The 21,381-nt window shown below is 46.6% G+C and overlaps 1 protein-coding gene across 9 annotated transcripts in view; it reads left to right on the top strand.

Annotated features, from left to right (window-relative positions):
* The window catches only part of BAHCC1 (BAH domain and coiled-coil containing 1), a 158,782-nt gene extending 150,011 nt beyond the window's left edge, over positions 1-8,771 (top strand). For all 9 annotated transcript variants that reach the window (XM_060271943.1, XM_060271945.1, XM_060271948.1 and 6 more), the window contains 7 exons: positions 415-490; positions 1,652-1,760; positions 1,893-2,012; positions 2,475-2,648; positions 4,477-5,558; positions 6,750-6,986; positions 7,855-8,771. In XM_060271943.1, coding sequence (XP_060127926.1) covers positions 415-490; positions 1,652-1,760; positions 1,893-2,012; positions 2,475-2,648; positions 4,477-5,558; positions 6,750-6,986; positions 7,855-8,061 — 2,005 coding nt within the window. In that variant the 3' untranslated portion in view covers positions 8,062-8,771. The remainder of the gene's footprint in view (positions 1-414; positions 491-1,651; positions 1,761-1,892; positions 2,013-2,474; positions 2,649-4,476; positions 5,559-6,749; positions 6,987-7,854) is intronic.
* The last annotated feature ends 12,610 nt before the right edge of the window (positions 8,772-21,381 follow it).

The following is a 21,381-nucleotide window of genomic DNA, read 5'->3' as shown; positions in this document are numbered from 1 at the left end:
GCTGCTCCATAAAAGCATTGGCCTTCCACTCCTGTGTTTCCTTACCTGTAAGTAAGCCTCACAGAGGTGAGACTTACTTCTGAGTAATTATACTATTGGGTTGCGCTGTTTATCCCTGTAGCATGTTTTTCCTCCGTTCCTGAACCAAGCTTTAGCACCCTTTCTGTCCCCAAATTGAGCACCGAGTGCTCTTCGCCTCCTACTCCTATGGACCTGTGGACTGAGCAGTGAGCACCATGCGCTCCCAACTGCACTGAGCTGGGCCAAAAGGCAAGCGCTCTGTTCCCTCCCCTGCAAACCGAGGATTGAATGTCCCATTTCACATCTTGTCAAAATGAGCCAAGCAGAGTTCTTTTCCAGCCTTTCAGATCTTCAGCTGTATAAATATCTGCCATTGATTTGTCCCTCCCGTAGCTACAGCATCGTCATTGAGGGAGAGCGAGGGAACCGGCAGAGGATCTATTCCCAGGAGCAGCTGCTGCAGGAGGCGGTGAGTCCCTGCAGATCATGGCCTGGGATTAATCAGGCCTGCTTAGGCAATTGGGGCGGAGAAGCTGGGCTGTGAATGCAACTGGGAGCAACAGCAAGTGGTGCATTCATGAATCTGGGATTTACCTGTGAGGCAGGGAGCAAAGAGTGCTGCTCCCCTGTGGAAATGTGCAACGCGCAAGCTGGCACAGCACACTGGAGAGAAGCATTTTTGCTGAGGCAAGCAAGGTACACTCAGGAGGTGCATGCCTTCTGGGTACCGGGGCCTGAGATAGTGTGGTTGTAGGGCAAAGGGCAAGATGCATTCAGGCAGGGGCATGTCTACATGATTCTTTTCAGTGCTTTGGGGGCCCAAAAGTGATATATAAAGACAACACAACACAATGCTAACTGGGAGGGATTAGATGCACTTGCACAGTGCACAGGATTTGTCATGGTCTGCCTAGCTTCAGTGCAGCTCTTCCACCAGGCGGTATTGTGAGGCTTGCATAGAGTTTGTAGCCACACCTTGACTTCTTGCTTTCAAGGACCTGGGGGACAGGATGCCTCCCTTTCTTCCCAGCTGTGCATCACAGTGCCTAACAGGATGTATGAAAAGCTGATGTTCATTTTGATAGTGCTGTGCTCCCATCCCCCAGTGAGGAGACAGCCTTAGCTGATGCTTGTGTTGTACTAAGACATATTCATCACACTTGGTGCAGACTTTTAGAATCCAAGCAGTTCCGACACTAAGGAAACATCAGCTCAGTGTTAATAAACTGTGCTAATCAAATCAATAATGCCCAGTTACTGATTCTGCGGTCCGTCTGCCATTGGCAACTTTCGGTTTTTCCACACCAAATCTTGGAGTGTTTGGAAAGTAAGGAGCTTTGTAAAAGTTGGAGGGAAAGGGCAGCACTCAGTGTCTAGGCAGAATGCGAGGAAAGAGAACGTGACTGGAGACCATGGCAGATGAGCAGATAGCCATGCAAGGCATGGAATGCTGGTGGCTTGAATACTAGAGCCTCACCACACACCCCGTTCTGCCAAGCGTGTTCCATCTTATCCTTGACAGTCACTCTATGATATACAACATGAAGCCTTGCCCTTGGCTAGGCAGTAGTGGCAGCAACTGTGCCTTGCTGAGAACACCTGCCAACCAGGACCTTTTGTTTCTTCCCAGGTTCTGGATGTGCGGCCGCAGTCAAGTCACAACCTCCCACCTGGCACCCGAGTCTGTGCTTACTGGAGCCAGAAGTCCCGCTGCCTCTACCCAGGAAATGTCGTTCGAGGTGAGAGGGGCTGGCCAATAGAGACCCCAAGGCGGGGAAGAGTTAAGCATGCAGCGAGCAACCAGGTCACATGCCAAACATGTGCGTGTGCGTTTGTCTGCCCCCAAAGTTAACACAGATTCTGTCCCACAGGTTCCTCAAGCGATGAAGAGGATGATGCAGAATCGGTGCTGGTAGAATTCGACGATGGGGACACAGGCCACATTGCAGTGTCTAATATCCGCATGTTGCCACCCGATTTCAAAATCCAGTGTAAGCATCCTTGGATGGGACAAATGCAGGGTCAGTTGTACCTGACGGGCTTCCGTGTTTTGTTTTGCCTCAGCAGATCCAAACCTGCAGAGGTTGTAATGCAGAGCCTCATCCATGTTGGGGCTTTTGCTAAGGAGCAATTTCCTTGCTGCAATCTGCACCTTGGGTGCAGCTTCACTGCACCTTGTGCTGGGTTGGTTATAAAACTCCCTGCAGCTCTGGGCACAGTGGCCATTCCCTTTGGGTGTACAAGAACACCCTGCGCTTTCTGGTCTACAGTGCAAGGGGGATCTTGCCAGCCTGCACATGACTGTGAAGAGCGGGAGATGAATATTGCCACAGGAGAAAGTATGAGAGGCAAATTCAGATGGGCCACCAACCTATGAATTCAGGAGGCACCCCTTAGTGAGTTTTCACCTGGATCTGTCCTTGAGATTTCTAACTCTCCCCTCTCTGCTACAGGCACAGAGCCTTCTCCTGCACTCTTGGTCTCCACCTTCTGCCGTCGCAACAAGAGGTCTTCCAGTGATGTTCCCCATTCCAGTGAATCTGCACCAAGCCTGTGCACTGAGGGGCGTGAGAGCTCAGAGTCAGCCAAAAGCACCGGCAAGAAGGCAATGAGCAAGGAAAAAGCTGGTAAGTCATTTCTCCATTGCTTGCCTTTCATTAGAAAGGCGCTCAAAGATCCTGTTTCTGTCTTGCCTTTTATCCTCACACAAAACCCTGTGAGAGGGATTAGGCGGAGAGGGTGACTTGCCCCAAGGCTACCCAGTAAAACTTTGCAGCTGAACAAACTTCCTTTTTAATATGTAGACCGCCTTTCTACATTGTTACACGCAAGGCAGTTCACAAGCCATAGAAATGATAAAAGATGCAACAAAGATCACAAGTCCTATAAACAATCTGATCCAATGCAAATCATAACAAAAAATATGACTAAAAATAAGCAGCTTAATGCAATAGTCAATAATCCAGTTTCAAATACAATATTGCACAATAAAATGAACCCTTAACGTATCAGCAAATAATAATCAAACAGAAAATCACACCCCAAAACAACAATAAATCATTACTAGACTGTAATCAATAAAAATAACAGCAAAGTCACAATGCATAAAACACCACAGATCATGTAAAAAAAGATATACTGAGCAGCAAAGTCACATAGCTTATAAAATTACAAAATATAGCTGGCTTCTTGCTCCAGGTCCATTATGTAATCCAGAAGTACTTGGAGCCCTACCTGCAAAAGAAGAAGTCCCTCTGAGTTATGGAAAGAGCAGTGTGTAGACAACAAAATGAAGCAGCACCATAAAAGGTGGGCCAGGGTTCATGAACCCTGACAAAGTGTTGATGGACATCAGTTGGGGTGGAACACCAGGAGTTCCTGGTCAGGTTTGATGAGTAACAGTAAAGCAGGGAAAGGGAGTTAGACCAAGATATAATAGAGTTATAAACGAAACCCTGTGAACTCTGTACCAAACGTTTTACTCTTTTTTTAGACTGCAACTGCCCCAAATCCAACCTTTTTCATGGTTGCTCATTACTATTCAAAGACTATTGCTGCTTCCTCGGTGGCCTTCTCCCCTCGGTCCCCCCTACATTTCATTCCTCCTCAGGAGATCCCAGCCAATCAGGGATCATATACTCCAAGGGACAACACAATTATGTGCCTATATATTGATGCTGCTAAGGGCAAAAAGAAGTGAGGTCAGTGCAACCTATACTGGACCCATGGGAGATTCTAACAAGCAGGGCCCTTCTTTTGGCCTCACCCTGTCTCTCAGCATTTCTTCTGCCAAATGAGAATTGTTTCCAAGTCAAGGGGTGCTGGTGGGCTGTGTCATGGATTCCTGGGGAGGGAGAAGTGAATGAACAGTGAGAGCTGCTGCTTCCTGCCTTTTGCCATTCTGCAGAAATACTTTGACAGTGTCTGAATCAGACACTTGCAAGATTCGTGGCACGCATCTAACTGTTATCGCTACCTATTTAATAGCTACTTTTTTAAAACACCCATTCCATTCCCCACCCCTTTCTGGATGGCTTTATAAAAAAAAAGCATACATAAGAGGATACAGTGGACCTTCTGGATACGAATTCAACTCATTCTGGGGGTCCGTGCACACCCCAAAAAATCTGTACCCAGAGGAGCTGCTTCTGCGCACGCATGTGGCACGATAGAGCGCTTCCGTGCATGCAGCAGAACCCATAAAAATACTTCCGGGTTTGCCGCTTTCGCAACCCGGAGTTTACATTACTTGAGAGTAATGTAACCCGAGGGTCTACTGTAGTCCTTATTGGCTCAGCCCATCTGACCATGCCCCGGCAAGAATAAATGAAAGCAGTTGCATGGGGGGAATGACATAGGGAGATTAAATGCAGTTTCTTAGCACAGTTGGTATTTCTCAGTTGGTATTCCAGTATTTCTCTGACCCTGTTCTCTGACCCTGTCCTTTCCTACCAGGTAAATCTGACCTGCTACACCCAAGTTCAAAAGCCCTGCCTGGAGATCACTTCCTGGGCCGCCGTGCCAGCCCTCTGTTGAGCTGGTCAGCTGTGGCTCAGAACAAGCGCAAGACCTCCAGCAAGAGCACTGTGATGCGGCAGAACCTCTTCCAGCTCAATGGCAGCAGCAAGAAGCTGCGGGCCAAGGAGGTGCTCTTCCCCGTGCACAGCGTGGCTGCCCCCATTTTTGGCAACGGCTTTGGCTCAGACTCGTTCAGCCGCATTGCCAACTCCTACTCGGCGTTTGGAAACGCCGGCCTGGTTCTGCCGTGCACCCAGAAGCTTTTGCGTGCCAAGAAGGCCGATCGGTTGGACGTCGAGATGGGCAAGGGAGGGCGCCGGAAAATAGGCGGCGAGTACTTGGTCAAGCTGGACCACGAGGGTGTGACGTCGCCCAAGAACAAAAACTGCAAAGCCTTGCTGATGAATGACAAGGACTTTGGCTCGCTGCCTGGCCACGGCTACGCTCACCCGGCCTTGGGGATCAAGGAGAAGAAGAGCGCATCGTTGCCCATGGGGCTGGCGCTGCGCAAGTACACGGGTCAAACGGAGTATGGTCTACACTGCGACAGCGACTGTCACAGTTCCTACTCAGACATGGATGAAGATGAGGTGGACGACCTGAGAGGAAGTGTACCCTCCCGCTTCCTGACACGTCTTTCCGTCTCGTCGTCGTCCTCTGGATCGTCCACCTCCTCCAGCTCGGGCTCGGGCTCCACGTCCAGCCTCTGCTCATCAGACAATGACTCGTCCTATAGTTCCGACGACGAGGACTCAACCTTGCTTGTGCAGACCTGCCTGACGCACCCTGTCCCAGCCCTGCTGGCTCAGTCCGAAGCCCTGCGCTCCAAGGGCAGCACCCTGCAGAGGTGCTTTGGCGCTGGGGCCAAGGGCAAGCTCAGGCGCAAGGAGGCCCTGAGCTTCTCCAAAGCCAAAGAGTTCTCCCGCCGGCAGAGGCTGCCCTCGGTGGAAAACCGGCCAAAGATCTCTGCTTTCCTGCCAGCACGCCAGCTCTGGAAGTGGTCTGGGAATCCCACTCAGGTATGGGAAATGGATCAGAGCTTTTTAGAACATTGCTCCAAATATATATATATATATATTCTATGCCATATGGTGCGATTGTACTATAGTATGCAAATTAAGGGAAATGTTTTTGAATCTGCTTTGTCTGGTTGTTAAAACTCTATCAATGGGGCTTTGTTTTGGCAAGAGCTATTGTGACAGAGCTGAAAGGAAATGGTAGGAGGAAGCGGTTCATAAGTCTTTCTGTGAATTTCAACAGGAGGATAGGCTAAACTTGGGAGGCTTCCTTCTCCGCTCTTCATACTGCCTTCCTGTAACTGACCTAGCGGAAAGACCAAAGTTCCCTTTCTCTTCTTTCTATGATAAAAGAACCATGAATTCCTGTTTTTACACTTCAGCCTCAGGTTAACAAATTAGGGCACACTTTGCTCAGAAGTACATCCAAATGATCACTTAACCACACAAATATGCTCAGAACTGGGCTGCAAAACAGCCTTTGGAGCTTTCCTGAGCCCCGCAAAGATTAGACTGGAGTTCGCTGCCATGCATCGGCGGTCACCGAATCCTCCAGGCTGGCAAGGGATCACTGTCTTTACTAACTGGCATTCAGTTGTCCCAGATACTTCACACAGGAAATCTGCAACGGCGGCCAATTTTTTTGTAAGCGTTTCTGCAGTTGTGGAAACACGACCAAGGTTTCGTAACGGCTAGCGGACTCCTGCAAGTGGCTGGCGGGAGCCAGTTTTCTCCTGAGGTGTGGGCTGGGTCTGCATTTAGGCTCTGGCGGGTACAGTGGGAATGAGCTGCTTCTCTTTCGCGCACTCAGTTATCTTGCTCCGTGTGAGGCACCAGCCATGTGCTGTGTGTCTTGTCCCTAGGCTGTGTTCCATGTACCTCGCAGGACATAAAAGGGCGCCTGGCAACCCCATTTGGGTTTTTTGTTGATTATCCTCTCCCAGGGATTCTCGCTGAAGCCAAGCTTGCTTTTGATCCAGAGTGGGCCCCCCACTTGTGCTCCGTTGCTACAGGCTGCGGAGGGCATCTTCTGCTGCTGAAACGCAGGGCTCTGTTTCCGTGGCAACAGTCAGAATCCCTTAGGTGGCAGAGCCCCACCAGGGCCTGTAGGAAGGCGGGGTGGTGGTGGTGGGGACCCTATGCGACACGCAGGCCCGTTTACTGTGCCTTAGCATGCTCTGCCCTTCCCTGCAGCGTCGTGGCATGAAGGGGAAAGCACGGAAATTGTTCTACAAGGCAATTGTACGGGGCAAGGAGACTCTGCGCATCGGTGACTGTGCTGTCTTCCTGTCAGCCGGGCGACCCCATCTGCCGTACATCGGCCGCATCGAGAGCATGTGGGAATCCTGGGGCAGCAACATGGTTGTCAAAGTAAAGTGGTTCTACCATCCTGAGGAGACCAAGCTGGGCAAGCGGCATAGCGATGGCAAGGTGAGAGGCCAGAAAGTGCCGGAAGCGAACTTAGGTGGGGGGGAAGGAGGGTGGAGGCAGGCACAGGGGCACAGGGTGTGGCTGAACTAGTAGTACCTGGGATAGCTCAGTTGGTAAGAGCATAAAAACTCTTGATCTCAGGGCCGTGGGATCGAGCCCCGTGTTGGGCAAAAGATTGCTGCGTTGCAGGGGTTTTTGGCTATATGACACTCGTGGCCCATGCCAACTCTACAGTTATACAAAGCAACACAACACATGCTCTGAACTAAAGTAAGGATGAGCTGCTGGTAGTTTGGCGTCCACTGGGAAATCACCTGCTGTCCCATGTGCAGCCAGGAGTGGAGGGCCAACAAGCGCCATGGCCAGCAAGCTCTGGGGAGGCTGGTTGAACTTGCCCCATACAGTGGTACCTTGGTTCTCGAACAGCTTAGGTATCAAACAAATTGGCTCCCGAACGCCGCAAACCCAGAAGTAAGTGTTCTGGTTTGCGAACGTTTTTCGGAAGCCGAACATCCAACGCAGCTTCCGCTTGAGTGCAGGAAGCTCCTGCAGCCAGTTGGAAGCCGCGCCTTGGTCAGGAGTTGAATGGATCCCCGGAACGGATTATGTTCGAGAACCAAGGTACCTACCACTGTAATCTAATTGGCTAATGCTACCACACTGGGAGGGAGATTTCCGGAATGTGTGCACCCCAGCTTTCCATATCTCTTGTTGCTTTGAGCTGCAAATTCCCACAATGCTGGGTGCTGGCAGACTGGCAAACAACAATTTTTCGCAGAGGACTTGGTCCTGGGGTCCACCTTGGCCCTTTTGTTTGCAAAAAACACAATGCTGAGGTGCAATATGTTGACATGTGGCCTTCTTGCAGAACGCGCTGTACCAGTCGTGCCACGAGGACGAGAACGACGTCCAAACCATCTCGCACAAATGCCAGGTGGTAGAACGCGAACACTACGAGCAGCTGACGCGCAGCAAGAAATACCAGGACCGTCAAGACCTCTACTACCTGGCAGGGAGCTACGACCCCACCACAGGCCGGCTCGTGACTGCAGACGGCGTGCCCATCTTATGCTGAGACTGCGGGATGCAACCACTGCTCCAGGGCCGGAAAACGGCTGGCGGGGTGGGGTGGATAGGAGGGCCAAGGGACAGTGGCAAGGGGGCCCATCTCCTCTCACCGTTTCCTGCCCGTTGGATGCAAGGCCCTGAAATATGCAAGGTTCCCGGCTTTGCCATGCCCCGGGGTTGCAGGCTGATCCCGGCTCCCCACACGGCTCTGTACAGATTTGAATCCAAGCCATACTTTCCCTAGTACCTCTGACTGTTTGCCGCAGGCCAAACACAAATCAGGTTACCGCTCTATTTATTTCATGTGTAAATAGTGTATTTCTGATGGGAAGTTTTATGGAAAAAGAAGCAAACGAGACAAAAAAAAGAGGCAGGTTTTATGGGGGTGGGAGGGTAAGGGGGCTATTTGATGGGTTTTATTTTGTGTTCGATGCACTGTTTTCCCTCCAGCTTAGCTGGGGGTGCGGATGCCAGGCAAGCGTGTAAATACAGAAGGGGGCACTTGAAGGCCACGGCAGCGCAGGCTCCGAAAGGCTACGCTGACCTCACAAGACTGTGTACTATAGACTCTCCTCACCTGTCCCCTCCTACCCTTTTTTATTATTAATTATTATTATTATTGTTATTGTTATTCTAATGATAATTATTCTGACAATGTCTGCGGATGTTAATATGCTCCTGTTAAAGAGAAGATTATATATATTATTATAAAATCAGGATCTAGTATTCTGGTCTCTGTATCTTGGGGGTCGGGGGATATTGCTAGTTTTGGTTTAGGTCCGCAGCAGCTGTAAAGCAACACACGCCTTGCAAGGAAAAGATCCAATGTCTGCTCCTTGGCATCTCCAGCTAAGGCTGGGGAAACTTCATCAGAAACCCCGGCTATCTGCTTTCCATCAGTGTAGTCCAAACTGAGCTGGATGAATCAGTGATCGGACTCGGTACTGTATAAGACAGCTTACCTGTGGCATCTTTGGACACTTGACCCTTTCACATAAGGTATAATTTCATTAAAGGAGCTTTGTGTGCAAGCCCCGCTGCAATGGATGAACGGGACAGGCCCATCACTCATGGGGAAATCCCATTCATTTCAATGGGACTTGTACAATGGATGCAGGTACCTAATTTATTACAACATTTAGCAGAAGCTGTCACTCATGGGAGCTGAACGTACTTTGGCTTATGCTTACCTGCACAGATCTATAGATATTATCGAGTTGATGTGTTCCTGTTTGAGCAGGCCTTGCAACAGACACTTTGGGTTTACAGAACGAACGGCACTTGTGATCTTTTAAATAATCGTACATGAAATTATAAATGCAACATTCCGCCAGAAAATAATTAGAGAGAACCCCTCCAACCAAAGGTAGCTGGACAGTATAATAGCAGATGAATTTTACAGTAAAGTTAAGATGTACAAAACAAAGCCCGGAGAAAGTAAGTTTTATGGCTGCCGCTTGCAATATGGGATAGGGTAGATAGTGCACAATTCTGGGCTGCATCCATAGGAGAATAGCATCTAGATCAAGGGAAGTAATAGTACCACTGTATTCTGCTCTGGTCAGACCTCACCTGGAGTACTGTGTCCAGTTCTGGGCACCACAGTTCAAGAAGGATACTGACAAGCTGGAACGTGTCCAGCGGAGGGCAACCAAAATGGTCAAAGGCCTGGAAACGATGCCTTATGAGGAACGGCTTAGGGAGCTGGGTATGTTTAGCCTGGAGAAGAGAAGGTTAAGGGGTGATATGATAGCCATGTTCAAATATATAAAAGGATGTCATATAGAGGAGGGAGAAAGGTTGCTTTCTGCTGCTCCAGAGATGCGGACACGGAGCAATGGATTCAAACGACAAGAAAGAAGATTCCACCTAAACATTAGGAAGAACTTCCTGACAGTAAGAGCTGTTCAGCAGTGGAATTTGCTACCAAGGAGTATGGTGGAGTCTCCTTCTTTGGAGGTCTTTAAGCAGAGGCTTGACAGGCATATGTCAAGAATGTTTTGATGGTGTTTCCTCTTCCAACTCTATGATTCTATGCCTCAGCAAGCTGGCTGCATCCCACCAGTTCTGTGACAGATGCTTGACAACATTTTTTTTTTTGCAGTCCAAAAAGAGATCCAAAAAAGAGAGGTAAACTGAGCTGGGGAGACTGCTAATGTAGCTATATCTATATTTTCAATGTGTTCTTTTCAGTCCAGTGAGTCACATGTCATGCATCAGGATCATGGGATAAGGGGGTCAGGAGCCAGAGCTTTGTATAGATCTTCTGCTAGACTTAAGCTTTCAGCTATTCTGCAAACGATACTGTGCAAGTTGTCTCCATAAGTGGAGGGTATCTAGAGCCTGCACCAAGTGCTAGAGCTTTGGAACAAGCTGTGCATGTGAAATGGAAAGTTCCTATGAAAGTAAGCAGAGCTGAGATTTGCTGCAGCAGCCATGTCCTCCCTCCCCAAGTTTTATTCATTTCTGGCTGGACAAGAGGCAACCAATAATTTCCAGAGCAAATCTGTATTTTAGAAGATCACATAATTTGTGTTTTGTGCTTTCTGGATTATCCTGGCTACTCAAGAACCTTCATCGTTCTCTATTCTCCATGGCATGCTTGCCACTTTAGATGCTTTATAAAAGAAGAAAAAATAGTTCAAACTATAACTTTCTGGGCTTTTCTCCCCAAGGGGGCGGATATTGGGCTCAGAAATATATGACCAAAGCGAGTTCTAGATATTTGGGGGGATTTTTTTTCAACATCAGGGTTTACAGACAGATTACCTAACTGCCCCACTGGTTTCAGCTGCTATTTTACAGGAGGTGTGTAATCATTTTGGGATAAATGAAAAACTGAGCTAAACAGAGCTCCGTGGGTCCAAATCCATTACTGTATTACGAAAAGGCACAGAAGATCAAATCACTGCTTATGGGGGAGGGGGATCTCTCTAGTGACAGCGGCAGCAAAGCTCTCTTTTCCTTTTATGGCTGTTCATGGCCACCATCCTTATATTTACTCACCATGCCCCAGAGACTGCAGTATCCCTTGACTTTGTGAGGAACCAATGGTTGCCATCTAAAAAAAAAAAGTGGCATGAGTAGTTTTTGACCGTCCAACACACCAGAATAATGCAACATCTGGGGCATGGTGCGAAAATAAAATGGCTACCTGTAGAGGCTCTGCTAAGATAGGCACAGCTCAGGAAAGTTACCAAGTCCAAGAGAATGCCCGCATGGTTAATGAGCAGAGGCAAATAAGCTATTGAAGGTATAAGAAGGGGTCCTTCAGAAAACTGAAGTCTTGCCCAAATGAAAGCAAAATTGGGCCTATGAAATGCAAGTGACAGGAATGAAGAAAATTAGGAGCCGGACACTAAAAACTTTAAGAGTATCAATTTCAGGAATATTTACATTATAATCCATGGGTAGGGAGGCAAGCTGGACCATTGAATGACAAGCGAAAGGCATACTAAAGGAGAGAACACAGATTGCATAACAGGTGAGTGAATTCCTTACCTTCCTACCTTAGTTCTTCAAACTTCCAGAAATTGTAAATTCAGGCATGGATACCTGCCCTGCACATCTCACAGTAAAGGTGAACAGTGGTGAGAAGAGATGAAGTTCCAGGCTTATTGACAAATTAAACTTTTTAACAAATCACCAGTTCCAGATGGTATTCCATCAAGAGTTCTAAAAATGTGAAAGTGCTGATCTTCTAACAAAAAACACCTAGCTTGTCTCCAGGATCAGCATTCATATCTGAGTACTGGAAAATGGCCAACATAACATCCATTTTTTAAAGGGGGGGATCCAGAAAATTACAGGCCTGTTAGCTTAATGTCTGTTCCAGGTAAATTGATAGAAAGCATTATTAAAGATAAAATTATCAAGCATACCAAAGAACGAGTATTTCTGAAAGAAAAATCTACATGGCTTCTGCAAAGGTAAGTCCTGTCTTACTGATGTTTTGGACTTGTTCTTTGAGAGTTTCAATAAGCATGTGGACAGGGGTCATCCAATACACATTATGTACTTGAACATTCAATAAAGTTCCTCATTGAAAACATCTGAATAAACTTGTTGGCCCTGGGATAAAAAGACAGGTCCTCTTATGGATTGGTAAAGTAATTAAAGAACAGAAGTAGACAGTCACAAAAATTGAGAAAGATAGAAAGTGCGGTCTCCCAAAGAACTGTATCAAGGTTATTTTTGACTTGTTCATAAATGATCTGGAAACAAGTGTGCCAAGTTTGGTGATGACTTCCAAATTATTCAGGGTGCCAAAACGAAAAGGGATCACGAGGGAGGCTCCTAAATGATATCTCCAAACAGGATGAATAAGTTTTAAAATGGTAAACGTGGTTCCAATATAATTAAGTGTAATGTGATGCACATTGGGACAGAATATTCAACTTCTCGTGGAAACTGATGGGCGTTTGAAGTGGCTGACCTGGAAAGAAAACTCGAAAACCGCCCATAACCGTAATGAATTTGTACGCATGGCGTGAATAGAATTTTTCTCCCTCATAATCTTAGAACCCAGGATCATTCAATAAACATTTACGAGTGGGGTGTTCAGGACAGACAACAGAGAGATACTTCACACAGTGCATGGTTAAGCTATGGAATATGCTACTATAAGATGTGAAGGCCTGCAACTTGGGACACCTTTAAATGGAGTTAGGCAGATTCATGGAGTATAAGGTTATTTATCAGCGGTTCACAGTCGTGATGACTATATATGACCTGCAGGATTAGAGGCAATATGCTGGGCAGGACAAGAGGGCAAGTGCGATTCCAGTCGCATCCTGCTTGTGAGGGCCCCAATGGGCCACTCTGGGAACAGTGCTAAGTCACGTGGTCCTCTGGTCTGAGCCAGTGGGGCTGCCATTATCTTTTGAAGCATCCACTGTGGGCAATGGCCAAAAATAACTACTGAGAAAGGGGAGGAGCCAGGGAGACAAATGCAACAAAACGAATGGAGTAACAAAGCAAAATTTCTCCCGCCCCTTTTGTGCAAAAGGTACATGGCCTCTGTCACCACTATATAACAAGCTCCACAGAAATAAGGCTTACCTCTTCTCATCCGCATGCAAACAGGTTCCTGGAAGATGCTTGAGCACGGGACCAAAATAGATGGAATGTGGAAAATCCATGATGGGATCCTGATTTAAATAAAACAACAACTTTTAAAACTGCTCTGCTAACAGAATCTGCGCTCCCAGCAGCTTATGTGTTGAGGGAGATGGCGTTTTAATTTTTTACTCCACCACCACTTCCCTGATCTAAATTCCTCCACCAGGTTGACATTAACTTTGTGTAGGTGGGGTGAGTGGGTGTGAATCGCAGATACAGTACCCTTTGAGACAAGCACATTAGATGAGGGAAAGAGCTCGAGGGGAAGGTTAAACACACACACACAAACACACTCAGCATTGATCATGCTCTGATCAAAACTGCAGATCCCTGCATCTGCTTTGAAATGTAAAAAAACAATGAAAGCAACCTGATCACAGGTTTTCCATGCCCTGTTTGGTCCCAAACTGATCCAACCCCCTTCGGAAGAACTTTATTCCTGGCTCCCCTGTAGTAGAATTGCCTTGTTCAGTAAATCTGTTGACCCCTCCGAATTTCTGCTTACTATACAGCTGTTAACAATGTACAGGAGACCCAGGAAAAGGGAGGGCTGGGCTGAACCCTCTTCTCTCTTGTAGGTGCTACAGTATATGGCAACGCTTCAGGTACAGCTCTCACTTTCACGTTCCTGCTGGTGCTAGGAAAGCTCCCTCACAGTAAATGCAGTGGATGTTTTAAGGCGGCAGTGATTAAAGTTTCAATCCTAGGGACACCTGTAAGTCCCATTAAATACGGTGGTGCACATACTTCTCAGTAAACCGGCATCGGATGCAGCAGGAAGAGGAGGAGACCGGCTGACTGGCTGATTTTGGCAGTGCCCTAAGTGAGGCTTGAACAGCTGTGCAATAAGCAAAGATTCAGGAGAGAAAAGCAGAATTTTTGTTCGACAATTTTTTTGCATTATTATTTATCCTGCTTTTCTAAAAAGGCATTTAAAACAGATTGCAGGGGAATTACATATATATATATATATTGCACAACACTAAAATAGCAGCATTTAAATCAAAGGAGTTGAAAACAGCCAAGCTTCAAATTCCTTAAAGCGCAATATTATTTGAAAAAGTCTGCAAAATTGTTGGGGTTTTAAAAAGTGTCCAATGGCTAAAAGAAAATAACGGGAAGCTTGCAGAGCTCCATAGGGAAGACATCCCACAACTTTGGGGCTGGCAGCAAAGAAGCCTGCAAAACACACACACACAGAGACAATCATTTGTCTGAAGGAGGACTTGGGCACTGTAGTGGGTTGATTAATGTCAATCTAAGTTTGCCAGACTGCATTTTAGCTTTAAAACTAGCCAACATACTTAAGTCTAATCAATGCACAAAAACAGAGCAAGCTGTCCTGCCAGACTTAGCGAGTTGACTTCCTTTTACCTTGGGAGGAAATGGGTAAGCAAGCCTATTGTTCAACCTCCTGTCGACTTGATAAGCTCAGCATAGAGAGGCTTGAGCTGGTTGCTCCAGTTCAGACCACATGGCTCTCACAAGCCACTCTTGAGTTCCCATACCAATAATTATTATATTATAATTTAGGAACTTTCACCACTGTAACTAAGCCAGGTTTTACTGCTTGTGCTACCTTTTCTGAATGCTATATGAAAAAATATGTGAAGCTGACCTTTGGAGAATTTTTAAGTAAACCATTTTTAACTTAGCAAATGTGGTCTTTTTCTATGTAGGGGAAGAGGGAAGTTTTGGAATTCACAAGTCCAACAACCTATATTCCCATGCTTAACTTTGCTGCATGTTTTGTGATTTAAAATCTACGCTGGGCTTATCTCACAAAAGGGTACTTGCCCCAAACTTGAATCTTGGCATCCAGGAATTCTCCTTTCTATATACAGTGGTACCTCTGGTTAAGAACTTAATTCATTCCGGAGGTCCGTTCTTAACCTGAAACTGTTCTTAACCTGAAACACCACTTTAGCTAATGGGGCCTCCTGCTGCTGCCGTGCCGCCGGAGCACGATTTCTGTTCTCATCCTGAAGCAAAGTTCTTAACCTAAGGTACTATTTCTGGGTTAGCAGAGTTTGTAACCTGAAGCGTTTGTAACCCGAGGTACTACTGTACTTATTTTTTTATTGAACCAACAAAAACCAGAAAAATACAGCGGTTCTTCGGCCTCTTCCCTGTTGCTTTGGTCTTCACACCTAGTTTACCTTATCTGTGGCACTCTTGCTTGCTTATGGTAGCAGGCAGGCAGGCAGGCAGGCAGGCAGGCAGGCAGGCAGGCAGATGCCCAAAAGGATCAGAGGAGGAACAGCCTAGAGAAGCTGCGCCTACAACTGAACTGAAGCTAAAGGATGAAATCTCAAGGTTTCAGCCAGCACCACACTTCTGGGACTCCTCTGTCTCACTGACACATAAAGGCAGCCACAACACACACAGGTGCAATGTCCCTCTCAGTCAACTTGATCCGGCAGAAGCATTGTCACATTTTGTGTGCAATAGGCCTTTATTGCTTTTAACAGCTGTATGAAAAACACCCAATAAAGGGGCGGGCGGGTCACAGGAGCAGAAGCCCCACTGCTGTATTAACATCTTCTGATGTTGAATTTCTATCATGTGACTGTTAATAAGCAGAAGAACCCTGCTTGGGAGTGGGGATCAGCTGGCAATCTTATTTCCATTGCACTGGGGAGGGTGGCAAGCCCCAGGCTGACAGAGCTGGTTGCTTCCTGTGGCAAGCCATTTTTCTCTTGCAGGTGACCCTTCCAGTATTGGCCAACCCTGGGAGATGAGACTCCTCTTTCCTTGCAGATTTGGGCAAGTGGGTACAGTTCCCGGCAGGTTTAAGCTACAAAATAGGCTCCATGATCAAGACAAATGACACCTCCTGCCAGTGGTTGGAGGCCACAGAATAATGGCAGCCACAAGCCACTCTGATCAATAAAATACATTTCATCAGGTAGCAGTGACAAAAGAGGCTGGTGGCAATTAGTTTTTAATATTGCAAAGCAATCAGGAATGAGGCAGGCTTAATTATTCATGCAATAAACACTGGTATCTGCCCCTAATAAGGCAGGAAGAGCTTAACACCAAGGACTTTGTCTGTTGTCCCCCACAATCGCTGGCTGGCTTGGGAGAAGCCTACCTAGGCCATCCTGCAGTAGAGTATTACAGATGACCAAGGTCCAAACAGTCAGTTTATTGAGCATGTATGCTGGTTTGCTTACACAGAGGTTAGACTATGCCCAATCTTTACTGAGCATTCATTCTGATCTGTTTGCAGAACTGTTATAAAACAATGAGCTTTCATCTTTCAGGCTGCTTATATGTCTGGCTGCTGACTGTTTATTCATCCCGCACTTTTTAAAGTGTGTGTCTCTGTCACTTTCCCTAACTCGAAAACATATTGGTGTGTTTTTTTATGGTGGTGGTGTTTGTTGTTGTTGTTTTGGTTTTGCCAGGCCCACAAAGCACTGCAATCCACTTCAACTGAGTAAACCAAAATTCTGTGGATGCGCTTGAATCTCTCCCACAAAACAGTGACCGTCTGAAGGCACATTCTGGGTAATCATACCTAGAAAGTGGGCCCATTTAACAATTCATTCTTACAGAGGCAGTTTCCACCCCTCAGAATTACAAAGGTATGGCTGCAGACAACCTCCTGGGCTGTGTATACAACCTACAACAGTGATGGGCAACCTTTTGAGCTTGGTGTGTCAAAATTTGCCAAAAAACCGAGCATAACTCGGGTGGTGTGTCACTTTGAGAAAAAAACCATAATTTTGCGATATTTATAGTTTAAATAACAAAAATGTATAACTGTATTTAATAAACCAAAAACTATTTAACCAAACCAAACCAAAAAACCCTTATTTATCACAAAGTGCCCAGAGTTGTTGAGCTTTTTTGGGGGGAGCTGCTGACCAAGGTTTTGGAGGGTTTTTTTGGGGTGTGTGTGCAAAAGTTGCTTTGCTTTTTGGGGGGGAAAGAGGACAGAAATAAATGACGAATAATACCTTTGGGGAACTAACACGCAGCACCGACATAGTCTGCCAAACCGCCAAAAAACCCAGCACAGAACGGGTTAAAAAATGAACGTTGTTACACCCAATTATCTGCCAAAGCGCCAGAAAAAAACAGCACAGAAAGGGTTAAAAACCAATCTCTGGCTACCAGCAGCAGCAGCAGCAGCAGCAACAACAACAACAAAGGATCTGGGTTAGAGGAGCTGGGAGAACAAATGGGGGGGGGGAGAACAACAACAACAGTGCGAATGGGCTGATGGGGCGCGTGCCAGCAGTGAGGGCTCTGCGTGTCACGTCTGACACGCGTGTCATAGGTTCGCCATCACTGACCTACAACCTCACCAAGCAGGTCACAATATTCAGCATACTAAGATTCTCTGCTTTCCTCGCAAGGGGTGGGTGGAAAGGAAGGGGGGTTTGCCCATAAACTTTGAAAGTATGTGGGAAATAACTAGAGAAATCTCAGGTATGGAGGTGGGGTGAGGGAGGCAGAGCAGTATTTGCAGTGCTTGGAAGCTGCAGCTTCAGTACCTACCATGTTTCTTTTCCCTTCTGCATAAGCAGAAGCAGATTAAAGCTACACAGCATAATCACCTATTTGCTAATTAGAATTGCTAACAGTTTTACTAGCTCCTGCGCCTTGAACGGCAGCTTGATCCACAGACACTAGCAGATTATAATGCCCCTCTGTGAAAAGTTTCTCCTCCTCACTTCAGTAGATCAAGCGGCTATTAAAGGCACACAAAGCAGGTTAGGCCCCCCCCTTTTTTACTATCAGCTGGTAACCATGGCAAAAATGGAAACAAACATATGCAGGATAGAACCCCACCCCCCCACACACCAGCACACAATTGGGTTGACCAAGGACCAGAAATGTTAATATTTGTTCTTAAGAAGCTCAGGTACAGCCTAGACCAGGCATCCCCAAACTGCGGCCCTCCAGATGTTTTGGCCTACAACTCCCATGATCCTTAGCTGACAGGACCAATGGTCGGGGAAGATGGGAATTGTAGTCAAAACATCTGGAGGGCCGAAGTTTGGGGATGCCTGGCCTAGACCATGGGTAGGCAAACTAAGGCCCTGGGGCCGGATCCGGCCCAATCACCTTCTCAAACCGGCCTGCGGACGGTCCGGGAATCAGCGTGTTTTTACATGAGAAGAATGTGTGCTTTTTATTTGAAATGCATCTCTGGGTTATTTGTGGGGCATAGGAATTTGTTCACCCCCCCCCCCAAATAGTCCAGCCCCCCCCCCCACAAGGTCTGAGCATAGCTGCCAAGTTCTCCCTTTTTTTTTAAGGGAAATTCCCTTATGCTGAATAGTCTTCCTCGTGAGAAAAGGGAAAACTTGGCAGCTATGGGTCTGAGGGACAGTGGACTGGCCCCCTGATGAAAAAGTTTGCTGACCCCTGGCCTAGACAAACCCTGTATTTTCAACCTGAGGCTCAGGCCCAAAATATGTGACACCCACCCCCTCCTCCAGGCTACTCTGTCTGCTCCTATAGACATAGTCATAGTCATCCCTTGTGACATAGTCACGCCACATTCTCACATGCTTTTGCCTTGCTGAAATGTATTCTTGAAATGCGGGTCCTCCTACCTTTGGCTCGCCTGGTTGCACGATGAAGAGATGCACACACCGCAGAAAGGAATTTGGCCTTCATGAAGGAATTTGGCCCTCACTCTTAAAACAATGGCCCACACTTTCTGAGAGAAGTTAAGCTCTTTGGAGGACGCCAAGAAGAGTGAAAGAAGCCAAGAAGATTGCTCCAGCTGTGACTACCATCTCAATCTGTCAAGCCATTGATTCCAGCTGCTATAATTACACAACTTTGCCACTAATAGAAACGCCATCCCTGTGCTCTCCAATTATTATTATTATTATTATTATTATTATTATTATTATTATTATTATTATTATTTGTACCCCACCCATCCGGATGGGTTTCCCCAGCCACTCTGGGCGGCTTCCAACAAAGATTAAAATACATTAATCCCAGAGAGGAAGAGCACCTCACTTTGGGGTTGTTGCTTCAGTTCAGCTCATTTCCTCTCCATCCTCACGCTCTACTTACTTGTTGGTCCAAGCGTAATAGAGAAACCTCAGTATGTTGCTCAAAACAAAAAGGAACTGAAGTATCTTGAAAGCAGGTTGGGGTAACTAGGGAAGGGAAGTGTATTTTAAGTCCACTCTGAGTAGCAAGTTTAAAACCAATTAACCCTCTAATTTTCAGAGAGTGGTGATCGCCTTTTTTTTCTGGCCTTCAGCACCTGCACAACAGGCAGTCAAACAGGTGGAGGCCACAATGGAGAAGAAAGGCTTCCCGGCTCATTTTATTTGTCTTCTAGCTGCTGAAGGCACAAAGCCCTGCTAGGAAACCACAACGGAGGTGTCAACTGTATTTATTCTGAATCTGTCTCATGATGCTGCTCTGGCAGGGTTGCCAGATCCAGACTCTGAGTGGGTTCCTGTTCCCTTAAGAGTCTCATAAAAAAGATAGTGCTGCAGTAATGAGAGCTGCTGTGTGTGTAATAGTAAGGCCCATACTAGGTGAACGTTTAAAGCACATTTTAAAGGTGCAGAAGCTTTCCCAAGGTCTGGGCTTGACAACTCCATGCACTTCCAGTTTTAAGAACCCCATTAGCTCCAACAGAGGGAATTTCAATTCATCATCTGCACTGCATATCAGCAAGCAATCCCTTTTGCAAATAGCCATTTAAATCAGGTACTGTACTTTTTGTACCCAAGTTCAAAAGGGAAAATGTGAATTGGGCCTTGTAGTCAATTCTGTTAATCTGATTTGTTGGGAGTGGAGGAGGAAGGAAGGAAAGCTGTGAGGTCCTACTTGCTGCCGATGGGCAAATCAATATACCGTATCTTGTCGTGGGGACAGAAGCAATGAAAGCCTTCCCAGGCACTGTTTGCAAGAACTATAGCAGAATATCGTATAAAATTTCAGCTCAAGACTACGTCCCAGCATATTAAAATGTTCCAAACTGCAGAATGTCACCAGGTTTCAACTTGTCATTAAGGACAGCTATAAGCATCAGGCAGCCAATAGAACTATTGCATGGTCACCAATACTATGGTTGTGGTGTCCCTCAGCTGTGTGAAAGAAACACTTGTGCGTACATATGTATTTAATAATCCATGTTCACACATATTTGAATGCTGGTAACTCTGACTGGGCCATAGTTTCCAGGCATGTGTATGAAAGTAAGGTAAAGGACCCCTGGACAGTTAAGTCCAGTCAAAGGCAATTATGGGGTTGCGGCGCTCACCTCGCTTTCAGGCCGAGGGAGCCGGTGTTTGTCCACAGACAGCTTTCCGGGTCATGTGACCAGCATGACTAAACTGATTCTGGCGCAACGGGACACTGTGACAGAAACCAGAGCGCATGGAAATGCTGTTTACCTTCCCACTGCAGCGGTAGCTGTTTATCTACTTGCATTGGCATGCTTTCGAACTGCTAGGTTGGCAGGAGCCGGGACAGAGCAATGGGAGCTCACTCTGTCAAGGGGATTCAAACCACTGACCTTCTGATTGGCAAGCCGAAGAGGTTCAGTGGCTTAGACCACAGCACCACCCGCGTATTGTAGTTTATGTATGAAAGTACATAAACCACAATACTGTGGAAAACACTAGTGCAACACACTTTACATGTACCAGTCATTGTTGTTGTCACATAACAAATCTACTACAAACCCACTTGGATTTTAAGGAATATAGAAGAAAGCAAGCAATTTGGGGAGGGGAGAGAATCATGTAACTTAAAATATATTATAGGTTGATCAAAGGATTTATATCCTTTTGTCATCAAATGAGGGTGGTCTCTCCACTGTCTGGTGTGTTGTTAAGTTTGGAACTATAAGAGAGGGTGTACTCACATGTATGCAAAAAAGAATCCAGGACCCGCTGATCTTGAGATGCTAGAATTTGAGTGGCACCTGGAGGGAATTAGGCAGAAATGGCCCACCTCCTTGCAGACCTTTTGTAGAGCAAATTCTTGTGGTTAGCCAGCGCAATTGCTGCAAATTATACAAGCGGCATGGAGTTTGTTCCAGTGGGAGTGTGCAGTTGGCTCATGCAGAGCTAATCTGACACAGTGTGACCGTGTGTGTGTGTGTGTATATACATGAGCACACAAACCTTTCGTCTGGATTTTTCTCATGGCCCGGGGGAGAAAAGCAAAGCAGAGAAACTAGTTTTGGGGAGTCCTGGCTGAGGCGCAC

The sequence above is a fragment of the Zootoca vivipara genome, chromosome 2 (genome assembly GCF_963506605.1).
Source record: "Zootoca vivipara chromosome 2, rZooViv1.1, whole genome shotgun sequence".
NCBI lineage: Eukaryota > Metazoa > Chordata > Lepidosauria > Squamata > Lacertidae > Zootoca > Zootoca vivipara.
The sequence above is the reverse complement of the archived record's forward strand: the minus strand, read 5'-3'. Positions and strand labels throughout refer to the sequence as shown.